The sequence below is a fragment of the Erythrolamprus reginae genome, chromosome 2 (assembly GCF_031021105.1).
Source record: "Erythrolamprus reginae isolate rEryReg1 chromosome 2, rEryReg1.hap1, whole genome shotgun sequence".
Taxonomy (NCBI): Eukaryota; Metazoa; Chordata; class Lepidosauria; order Squamata; family Dipsadidae; genus Erythrolamprus; species Erythrolamprus reginae.
Window position 1 is genome coordinate 109,651,495 of NC_091951.1, and position 12,527 is coordinate 109,664,021.

General features: G+C 45.0%; 1 protein-coding gene across 1 annotated transcript in view; it reads left to right on the top strand.

Annotated features, from left to right (window-relative positions):
• FLT4 (fms related receptor tyrosine kinase 4) overlaps positions 1–12,527 on the top strand; it is a 147,021-nt gene that overhangs the window by 108,838 nt on the left and 25,656 nt on the right. The window contains 2 exon segments of the mRNA XM_070739087.1: positions 326–439; positions 2,243–2,331. Of these exon segments, the coding sequence (XP_070595188.1) occupies positions 326–439; positions 2,243–2,331 (203 nt within the window).

Consider the following 12,527-nt stretch of genomic DNA (forward strand, 5'->3'; position numbering starts at 1 on the left):
AACAGGGCTTAGTCCCAAGTATGTGCAAGGTAAGTAAGGTTCTGATATAAGAGTAAAATATTTGTTTAAAAAAAAGGCTTTGTTGTATCAGCACAATATCCATATAAATAAATGGTCTTATTCAACAGGTTGCATGTAGTTGCAAAGACCTGCTTTAAAAACAGGATGCATGAAGAAAGGGTTCTTTTGTTTACAATGAATTGTTCTCCCTGTGTAATGTAGAAGTTCCCTTTTTTGTCCTTTCATCTGAAACTTAAATATAAATAGCTTTGAATGATTGGAAGACTAATACTGATACATATAACTGAAGCTAGACTTGTTTCAGAGGGAGCTACTGCAAGTGAACACAAGGCTCTCATGTCAGAACTGAAGATCCTCATTCACATCGGAAACCATCTGAACGTGGTAAATCTCCTGGGGGCTTGCACCAAACCTAATGGTAAATATACTTCATCAGTATTGAGGAGCAAATGTGAAAAATAAAAGCAATGGTACAAAATTCCTTTTGTTTGATTAATCACAAGTTCTGATGTCAAATGTTGCACTTATATGCAGATTTACAAGGTTATGTGTTTCATTCCAGAGGTCCCCAAACCCCGGACCACAACCCACTACCTGGCTGCGTCCTGTTCAAAACTGAGCTGGAAATAATGTGCAAGCATGAAAGTGTGATGCTCCATTCAAATGAGCAACGGGCACTTGTGTCATGCGAGTGGAACTTTTTGGACAAGCACGAGCGTCTTCCACTCAAGTGTCCTTTGCACACAATCGCAAGTGCCTGCTGCTTAGGTGAGTGGAGCTTTGTGTGCGAGCACAATTGAGAGGCTGGGCACCCTCGACACCAGACCAAAACTTGAGTTGGGGCCAGACAGCACGGCATTGACTTCCTGGTTGTCTGGGAGGTTTCGTGTGGCAGCGGGAGAACTCCCAGCATCCTCCATGCGGCCTCACGTGGCCAGAAGCGACATGGGGAGCGAGTGGCCTTTTTAAAGGCCTGCAAGCCACTCAGCTCTCCCCTTTTTCTGCCTGGCTGCAAGCAAGAGCAGACACCCACCCACCCTCCGCTCAATCTAGTGTGCTTAAAGGGTCGCCCATCTGGGGGCCGAGTAGGAATTTTTGCAATCACAGCACAATTGAGTCTGGATTGTTTTTCGCCTACTCCACCCTGGAGGACGGAGAAGTGAATTTTGGTTATGTGGTGTGTCTGGGGTTAAATAGGTCGGCATGTAGCAATTGACTAATTTCTTCTCAGTCACTGTTTGGCAGTAACAACTGTGTGTTCTCCCTTGGGCATCTTTTGGAAGATGACGGGCTGCCCTTTTCCACAACTCAAGCTGTCTACATCAGTGTTTCCCAAGCTGGCTGGGGAATTCTGGGAGTCGAAGTCCAGATATCTTCAAGTTGCCAAGATTGGGAAACACTGGTCTACATGACTATGGTGGTGGAAGGGGATTTACAAAGTTATGTGTTCCATTCCAGAGGTTCTCAAAACCCGGACCACAACCCACTGCCTGGCTGCGGACTGTTCAAAACTGGGATGGAAGTAATGGGCAAGCATGCACATGTGATGCTCCACTCAAATGAGCAGTGGCCACTTGTGTCATGCGAGTGGAACTTTGTGGACAAGCACGAGCATCCTCCGCTCAAGCGTCCTCTCTGCTCACACAAGCCTGCGAGCACAAACACCCTCTGCTCACCTGCAAAGCTCCATTCACATGGATGGAGGGCACATACGTGCCACCCACACAAGTGAGTGCACATGCATGTGCACCGACCACTCCCACGTGGGATGGGCCAAGCCAAGCTGGAAAGATTGGGAACCGCTCTCTATTCAACAATAAAATAATTCCTTTAGATATAAAGTTCTACCAGCAGTTGCCATAAGATCGGTCGCTATATAAACATTTTAAATAAATCATTGAAACTGAAACACTGCAGAATTGCTGCTAATTATTGTTATTGGTAATATTTAACTCAACCAACTGACCACACTTCGAAAGACAGATACAATTCGGAACTTTTTCTGTGTTCCAAATATGCTGTTTCTGAAAAGGCAATTGGACCTTCTTGGGGGTTTTTTTCTTTTGAAAATGTTATGCTTCCATTCCAAGACGTTTCTTCAGTTCTAGAAGTTGAACGGAAGAAACGTCTTGGATGAGAAGCAACAACAAGATGACCTGGGGGATTGACATTTTCTATGCATTTCCCTTCCTTCCTTTCTCCATTGGCTTTTCTTTTCCAGGTCCACTCATGGTAATTGTTGAATTCTGCAAATATGGAAACCTCTCCAACTATTTGAGAACCAAACGGGAAGGATTCAGTCCTTACAGGGTATGTAACTGACGTTATCTTAGCGCTGCTTTTAATCCCTATTTTGGGAGAAGGTGATGGTCTTCTGAAGAAAATTTAACAATGACATTGCTGCGTGCATAAACTTTTATTTAAAGTTTCCTGCCACTGTTGCTGGATATTTGAATGGGAAACTAACGATGTGAGATGGTAGGACATAATTTGTGACTGAACACACTACCCTGTTGGAAAAATAATGATTATGATAACAATGATATTTCTCCATTGAGAAACCATAACTTTTGCTTCCAAATTGCCTTTCCTGGTTGTGGTCTTTATGGTCTGGGAATCTGTCAAAGAGAAAATTGGGGCAAAATAGGAATCAAGAAGAATGCATAAATATTTGTTCCCTATTTATTGCTCCAGTGTTCTAAATTGCCCCTTTCCTCAATTTGAAGCAATATGTCTTTAAATTTATTTATTTATTTATTCATTCATTCATTGATTCATTCATTTCATTTGTTCATTCATTCGATTTCTAGGCCGCCCTTCTCCTGACACTCAGGGCGGCTTACAGCATAATAATACAGAACAATAAGAGCAATCAAAGTTAATTAAAACAGCTAAAAACATCATAAAACATTATTAGCATTCACATACAACTCAATCACACTTCCTTTTTTAAAAAAAAATATTTTATTGAAATATTGGAGTTAAAAACAAAACATAAATAACATTGAAAACATACATTATAACATACAAAAAGACAAAAGGAAAAAGAGAGAAAAAAGACAAAGGACAAAAAGAAAAAAGAGAAAAATATAAAGAAGATAAAAAAGATATCGTTTATCTAATCAATTTATACATATCCATTAAACACAACAAATAATTAATTAATTCACCGGCTATTACATATGGTAACACAAAATAACCTTATCGTTTCGGTTATTTACTTACGGTAATTTACATGTTTGTTATATTTTCAGCCACCTATAATCAATCAAAGGTACAATAACACATTTCATATACATCAAATTGTTCATTATTTATTCATAAACATTAATTAGCTATATAAGTTTCTCCTTATTATTTTACATCTACTTCATACATATATATTTCAATTTTATTTTTTCTTTGCTTCTAACCACTTATAAAAAGTATTCCAAGTTTTATTATACTTAGAATCTTCTTTATTATTTATCTTATACGTCAGCATGTCTGCTTCAGCACAGTCCATAATTTTCTTTATCAACACTGAGTCATCAGGTAATTCCACCAATCAAAAAGTTAAAAGAGGCTGGAGCAGAATGACCAAGCTCAACAGCCTCAAGCCTGCTGTCATGAGTATGTTTTTAAGCTTTTCCAGTAGGCCGGAAGAGTGAGAACTGTGGGAATCTCCAGGGGAGTTGATTCCAGAGGGCAGGAGCTGCCACAGAGAAGGCTCTTCCCCTAGAGCCTGCCAGCTGGCATTGTCTGGCTGACAGAAGGCCAACTCTGTGGGCCCTGACTGGTCAATGGGATACAAATCTAATAAATAAATAAGGCAAGAGACGGTCCCATAGGTAATCTGATCCTAAGCCATGTAAGGTTTTAAAAATTAACACCAACACTTTGAATGTCTGCTACATGGGAACAACAATGGAAAAGACTCTTGTCCTCATATTCAGTTTGTAGCTGCCAAAGGCATGTAGAAGTCAGCAATGCAAAAAGGAAGACTGGGATAGATGGACCTTTGTATCTGTCTTCATTGGTTTAATCTCGTCCAATTTCAGATGTATAGATTAGCTATCTGCAGTCTTCCTGAGGTTGTACAAATTAGTTTCTTCTTTTATGATAGCAATCCTTTGCTACCTCATGGGGTTTTTTAACCATAACTGATTTTGCCAATCAATTTGATTGCAGGACATGACTAATATGAGGCACCAATCAACCAACCAACAACGTAAAATGAGATATTCTTAGCTTGGAAAGCTTCCAGTGATATCACCTTATTGGTGAAGCCTAATATCTCCTTGTTCAATAATATTTGCAGTGTAAGATGTGCACAGTACACATAGTCCTCAACATATGATCACAATTGGGGATTCAATTTTACAACTATTTTACAATGGTCATTGTTGGTATGTCTCGGTATAGCTAGGCTATGAGACCTTTGACATACACTGAGCAGAGAATTTTAACAGAATGTGGATGTGTGGTAAAGCCAAAGAAAAAGACACAGACTTAGTTATGCTTAATAAGTACTATTTACAGATATACAAAATAGAAACAATCCATAACAAGCACTAAGCAAACACAAGCACTAAGCAAGTACACTCCCCCTCAAGGCAAAACAAAAGTGAATGAGCGATAAAGCATCATTGAGGGAAGGAATACTGGCGCCCTCTTATGGCGAACCAGCCTAAAATATTTAAAGTGATAGTACAAGAGACTACAATAGGTAGTTTTACAATGGCAAACCCTAACAACCATGTACCTTGTACTAACAGTCATAAAGGGAGTCATTGCAGTGGTTAAATAAATCATGTGGTCATTAAGAAAATACAGCTTATCCAATAACCTTTTCCATTATTGGCTGCATTAGGTATAATTGATTTGGAGGTGAGACAATCCATTTGGTAAAATCCATGTGGATAAATAGTGTAATAGTTGAATAAACGATATAAGAGAGATCCTCAGCATATTTTCTTGATAGAACTTCACCATGATTGCCTACTGCATTCCTTTCTCCTAAACGAAATCTGTCAATGGTTTCTGCTTTTTCTCAGATTTGGAGGTTGAAATTTCCATAATGTTTATACTATGTACTTTTTTAGCACTACTGTAATCTTTTCAAATGTTAACATAAAATTGTTCTATTTCTTCTTTGGATGTTTCTGTAGGTGCATTTATTTGGAAAATGGTGACATTCAGAAGCTTTGCTCTGATTCAGATCACCATTATACTTTAATTTACTATTTCAAAGCTTTCAACTTATTTGATGGTTTTCTTGCTTGTTATCAGCACTCCCCCATTCCTTCTGATGTTGTCATTTCTAGAATAGGACACTGTCAATTCATCTAGCTGAATGTCACTGTTTCCAGTCCAGTTGATGGGAAGAATGCCTATTTTGATCCTAGCTATTTCTTTCTTGATGATATCCTGCTTCCCGTGGTTCATACTTCTTACACTCCAATTCCAATCATACAGCCTTGTTCATTTCCCCCCCAGCACAGATGGTACCTTTCATTGTAGGCTTCATTAGCATTCAGACTCTTCAAAGGGATTTCTGCTGCTATCTCATTATCTCCCAAACTACTTGTAACACATTGGTCTTCCCAGTAGCACATTTGATGCTTTCTTCCTACCTACCTACAAGTCCAACCTTTGGTATCATAGTCAAACTTTTCTCTGAAATTTTCCCCACAAAACCTTATTTTTTTATTTATCTCTTTATTTATTAATTAAATGTATATGCTGTCCATTTCACTGTCAAGCAACCCTGGGTGGCTTACAACATTATGAAAACTTAACATAAAACAGTAAGACCTGTAAAAACATTAAAAGATATAATAATAAGAAACATTAAAATTAATCAAAGTTAGATAAAAGAGACCAATATGCAAATGGGCTATGAGAAGAATCTTCCTAATTTTACTAACCACCTTTGAAATAAAATACCCCATTGGCACTCCCAAGCAAATTGCCAGTTGAGGTTTTCAGGGTCTATTGGAAGGCCAAGAGGGTGGAGGAAGATCTTAACTTCAAGAGGCACAATATTCCAAATGGTGGGAGTTGCAGCAGAAAACATTTTTCTCCTGGACCCTACCAGCTGAAATTCTTTGCCAATGGAGTCCACAGCATAACTGTGCATGCTGCAAAGTCTCTGATCAAGACAATGTCTTCAAAGGGGCTAAGAGCAACCCAGCCAAAGGGGGGTCACTCACGAACGCGAATCCTAGAAAGAAGACTTGGACACATTTTCTCTCTGGGTGAAGTGACACAGTATAGAGTTGTGTACCTCTTTTTATTTGGAGCATAAGCAGATGGGGATAATTACACGTACATGTCAAGTGATACACAAACATCCAATAACATAACTACAAACATGACATATCTTTGAGTCCTTCCTTTCCCCCAGATACCACAAACCAATTTCCTTGAAACTTTTCCTTTGAGCAAATATTTCTCACACCTAATTTCTCTGAAGCCTTCTGCCTTATCACAACCAATCTCCTTTATCACAGTCTCGTCCTGTTTTTGCTTCAGGCAATGTAAATTTCCCCCTTTGATCGTATAATGTCCTGTCTGGAGTGATGTAAACTTGTTTATCAGTTAGATGTTTATTGAACCCTTTTATGGTCAGTTGTTTTCCTGTTGCAAATTTACCAGAAATGCAGACTTAAGCAAGTTAGTACCGTCCCATCCTGGCTATAATAGAATCAGGGTAAGCAGAGCATTTTTATGCTAGAGGTCCAGATATATATAATATGATATATTCCTATTCTAACATTTTATGCTATACTGCAACACATACCCTTTTTGGATAATAATATAATTGGAATAGGCGACTAGGTCTTTCTCCATCCCTTCCCATTTGTCTGGGCATTTAGCATTTAGAAATACTATAAGATACAAATAAGGAATTTCTTATTCTCCACTGCACTGCTCAGAGAGTCCAAGGTGGGTAGTACTTCAGCCTTATTGGCAGGGACTGAGTTAAAAATTAGCATAATTATTATGTCCCGCCCACCACTGCCCCCTTCCAGTCAGTTTTAAAAACTCAGTCATAGTGTAGGGACTATGAGTTTTGTTCTCCTCTGTTTTAATAAATTCTGTTCTAACGTGTTTTTCCCCCTCCCCTTTTTTCTCCTTTTCTACAGGATGAAGACAGAGTTCCTTGGGAATGAGAGCCTCTGCCCTCCGGGGTATAGTTCTCCACCTTTCTAGTCCCTGAGAGGCCTCTGCTCTCCGGAGTATAGCCTTGCAGACAGGGCTCGCTGGTATGGGGTCCCTGACGTCCGCGATCATACCTCCCATGTCCATTTTCCCTTCTGGACACCCAGCGCAGGCCAGCACCTCCAAGATCGGTTTTACCGGCAGAGAGGAACCGCGGCTACCTCGAGGCTCCGAATGGAGGCTAATCAGCTGTGAGGCGGCTGGAAATACCGCGGCTAGCGGCACAGCGGCAGGAGCAGCCTTAGATTGCCGCGAGGAACTCCCAGGGAGGCTAATCAGCTGGGAAGCGGCAAGAAAGCTCTGCACGCTAACTGCACAACGCCAAGTGCAGCCCTAGATTGCCGCGAGGAACTCCCAGGAAGGCAAATCAGCTGGGAAGCGGCAAGAAAGCCCGCAATTCGAGGCGCAGCGGTGAGGGGAATCCCGCTGGCCGTGGAAGAGCGCGTTTTGCCTCTCAGAGTCAAGCCGGCAGTTGGCAATGTTATATGACCTTAGAGTCCTCTCCCGCCATTTTCGGGCCATTATTCCCCTGTCTACGTCATGGCTTCCATCTTGAGGAGGTGACAAGGCTATTTTAGCCTCTCCAGGGCCGCCATTTTAAGAGGGCACTACCAGGATACTAGTGGTCTAGGCCACACCTAGCTGGATCTAAGCCAATCGAGGTACTAGAGAGCAATGACGCTCTAATTGGGCGACACAGAGCTGAGTCATTGGCACTATTGATTTGCATTGAATAGGACTATCTTGCCTACGAGTGTTGTGAGTAGCTTTCCCTCAAATATGTCACAGTTACCTCAAAGTAATACTGGTGAACCGGCTGTCCCCTCAACTAGTAAGGGGAAGGAGAAGTCCCATAGTAGCAAGTCAAAAGGGAAATCCTCTCAGTCCTCAACAGCCCTAAAGGAGGCTGAGAAAAGAATCAAAGCCCTAGAGACCCAACTGGAAATGAGCAAATCCAGACAGGGGCCCAGTCCCTCCAGCACTTTTCCTCCACACCATCAGAGCCCTTTGACCACTGAAACTGCATTGGAGGGCATTCACTACACTGGGGCAGGAGGCTTATCAACTGATCGCCCTTTGAGTGCTCCACCAGCAGAGGGCTGTCAGAGAGCAGAATGGTCCAGACCTGCTATACAGCCATGGTCTCAACCCCCTCAGGCTGCAGCAACATTCACACCAACTGCAGCAGGCCTTAGAGGACCCATGGACAACTGGCAGACAATGTCTCCATCCTTGCAGGATATGATTGCCTCGGCCTAATCTCAAGGCATTGCAGTGGGCGCCCAGCAGCGGCCTTCCCCTCTTCCTAGACCTAGAAGGCAGGATCCTTGGACTGTACCTGATGTTGCCACATCTGTGCATGAATCCTTTCAGGAGGATCAAGGCCTTGGAGAGATGCCCATGGACCAGGAGGATGAGCTATCCGGAGATGAGGCCACCTTGCCTGAGCAGCCTCCACTAGCAGGCCTATTCAAGCAGTCTCTCTTCAGAGTTTTGTTGAATAAGGCCAAGGCCACTTTGACTCCTGACAACTCAGCAAAACCAGCAGCCCAGGATGTGGGCATCATGCCAGCAGCCAGGCTCATCAATGAGCCCCAAAAAGAATCTGAACACATTCCTGCAGTACCCATTTTTGCAGAGAATATCAAAAAACCTTGGCAACAGCCAACTGCAGCCCTAGGGCCCTCAGCCTGGGACAGGAAGTTCTACACTTTTGATCCGGAGGTGGAGGATTTGCTCCAGTATCCCTCGGTGGATACCCCGGTAACGTCTTTGATGTCCAATGCAGTCGTGCCATCAGACATGGCAGACGGGCTGAAGCCGGATGATAGGAAGGCGGAGAACATGATTAGGAGAATTCATCAACTGTCCGTCTGGGCCCTCAGAGCGGCATCGGCCGCATCTTTCTTTAACAGGGCCTCCATCCTATGGTTGAAGGACATGCTTACCAGGCTAGGCCCGGAAGATGCCAGGCTCTGCCAAGATGTTAACAAGCTTATTGCCACCACCGAATTTTCAGCGGACGCCACCTTGGCGGCAGCTAGATTCTCCTCTCGCACCTTGGCATCCAACCTATCAGCCCGACGCCTACTTTGGCTTTGCTCGTGGCAAGCGGACGCTAAATCGAAATGGCGCCTTGCCGCGGCCCCGTATCAGGGCTCTAAGCTCTTTGGCGAGTCCCTAGACTCAGTCCTCATTGAGGACAGAGACAAGAAAAAAGTTTTGCCACGATCAGCAAGGCGTCAGGACAGACGGGGAGCCCCATATTTTCACAGGCAGTCCTTTCATTCGGACCCCCCCTCGACTTCATCCCCGGTCGCAAGGGCTTACGGACAGGGGACCTACACACCCACTTACCGAGCGGATCGAGGAGGTTATGGGAACAGAAACCAGCAGTTCCAGCAATCCCGCAGATCATTTCGAGGAGGCAATAGGGGAGGATATCGCAAGCAAAAGTGACTCCTCCCAGGACAATCCCATCGGTGGACGCCTGCAGTGCTTCACCGAATTTTGGGAATCCATATCCACAGACGTATGGGCCTTAGACACCATAGCTCAAGGTCTACAACTAAGATTTCTACACCGGCCTCCCAACAGGTTTATAGAAACCTCACTGAGTCATCCACAAAAGCGATCCATCATCCTGCAGGTGGTCCAGCATCTCCTGGACATAGGAGCAATAGAACCTGTACAATCACATCAAGAGACACTAGGGTTCTATTCCATTGTGTTCGTTGTCCCCAAGTCTTCCGGCGGGTGCCGCCTGATTTTAAACCTGAAACAACTGAACCTGTACATCAGGTACCAATGCTTCAAAATGCATTCACTACACACCATACTAGCGTCCATCCGCCAACGGGACTGGATGACTTCCATCGACCTCAAGGAGGTGTACCTCCACGTCCCGGTCCATCCACAACATCGACAATTTCTCCGCTTCTATCTTCTCAACCAGCACTACCAGTACAAGGCCATGCCCTTCGGTTTGTCTTCAGCCCCGAGGACATTCACCAAACTTTTGGACACTCTAACAGCAAGCCTCAGGGCACAATCCATTCGTCTTCTAGCATACTTAGACGACGTTATCATCCTTTCCAGGAGCCCCCAACAAGCCAAGCAAGACCTGGCCCGGACAATAGATTCTCTGGAAAGGGCAGGTTTTACCATCAATCGAGCCAAGAGTCATTTGCAGCCAACTATGCGCCTGCTCCATCTAGGCACCATGAGAGATTCGGCGACGGGCTTGGTCTTCCTCTCATCAGAGAGGAGACAGAGGATAATAACACTGATTCGTTCCATCTCCCGTCGCAACAGAACTTCCCTAGCACAACTGTCACAACTACTAGGGATGTTCATCTCCTGTATCAATATCGTTCCGTGGGCCCGGTTACATGCTCGCCCCCTGCAATGGTTCCTCCTCCCCTTCCAAAAGCAGCAATTCAAAAAGACAAGTGCACCTGACCACGACAGTTCGCCTCTCCCTCCCGTGGTGGACTTCACTCCCCCTTCTTGTCTCACCAGGAGGTGACGATCACTACCGACGCAAGTCTCTCCGGCTGGGGAGCTCACTCAAGGGGCCAGGTGGCCCAGGGCAGATGGTCTCCAGAGGACCTGGCGAACCCCAATATCAACAGGTTGGAGTTACGAGCGGTGTTCAAGGCGCTGCAGTCGTTCACGGATATGGTAGAGGGCCAACATGTCCTGATCAACAGACTCAAACTCAACCCAGATAAGACGGAGTGGCTGTGGGTTTTGCCTCCCAAGGACAATCCCATCTGTCCGTCCATTACCCTGGGGGGAGAATTATTGACCCCCCTCAGAGAGGGTTCGCAACTTGGGCGTCCTCCTCGATCCACAGCTCACATTAGAAAACCATCTCTCAGCTGTGGCGAGGGGGGCGTTTGCCCAGGTTCGCCTGGTGCACCAGTTCATTTCATTTCATTTCATTCATTTATTTAGATTTGTATGCAGCCCCTCTCCGCTTGCGGCCCTATCTGGACCGGGACTCATTGCTCACAGTCACTCATGCCCTCATCACCTCGAGGTTCGATTACTGTAATGCTCTCTACATGGGGCTACCTTTGAAAAGTGTTCGGAAACTTCAGATCGTGCAGAACGCAGCTGCGAGAGCAGTCATGGGCTTACCTAGGTATGCCCATGTTTCACCATCACTCCGCAGTCTGCATTGGCTGCCGATCAATTTCCGGTCACAATTCAAAGTGTTGGTTACGACCTTTAAAGCCCTTCATGGCATTGGGCCAGAATATCTCCGAGACCGCCTCCTGCCGCACAAATCCCAGCGACCGATTAGGTCCCACAGAGTGGGCCTTCTCCGGGTCCCGTCAACTAAGCAATGTCAGTTGGCGGGCCCCAGGGGAAGAGCCTTCTCTGTGGCGGCACTGGCTCTCTGGAACCAACTCCCCCCGGAGATTAGAACTGCCCCTACTCTTCCTGCCTTCCGTAAACTCCTCAAAACCCACCTTTGCCGTCAGGCATGGGGGAATTGAACCATCTCCCCCTGGGCATGTTTAATTTATACATGGTATGCTTGTGTGTGTGTCTGTTAGTATATGGGGTTTTTTAAAGCTTTAAATTTTAACTGATTGGATTATTTATGATTTGTACGACTTGCTGTGAGCCGCCCCGAGTCTTCGGAGAGGGGCGGCATACAAATCCAAATAATAAATAAATAATAAATAAATAAATATTAACGGATAACGTGGCGACAAGAGCACATGTGAACCACCAAGGGGGCACACGCTCAGGACGCCTGATGCAGGAGGCCCACGTGTTAATGTCGTGGGCGGAAAGACATCTAGCCTCAATTCAGGCAGAGCACATCTCGGGGGTGGCGAATACCCAGGCAGACTGGTTGAGTCGCACAACAATCGACCCCAGAGAATGGACACTGAACACGGAGGTGTTCCAACTGATTGTTCACAGATACGGCGTACCAATAGTGGACTTATTTGCCATGCACCACAACCACCAGTTGTCCAGGTTCTTCTCTCGCTTCCCGACGCCGGAGGCAGAACAGGTCAACGCACTGCTATCACCATGGCCCAAGGGGCTTCTGTACGCCTTCCCCCCGGTCTGCCTGTTACACAAGGTGATTGCCAAGATCATCTCCGAGGAGGCGGAGATTCTTCTCGTAGCCCCATTCTGGCCCAGACGCCCATGGTTTGCCGACCTGATGGAGCTGTCAATCCTTCCGCCGTGGAGAATCCCACACCAACATCTAGTTCTCACACAGGGCTCGATAGTGCATCCGGAACCACAGTGGTGGAGGCTTGCCGTGT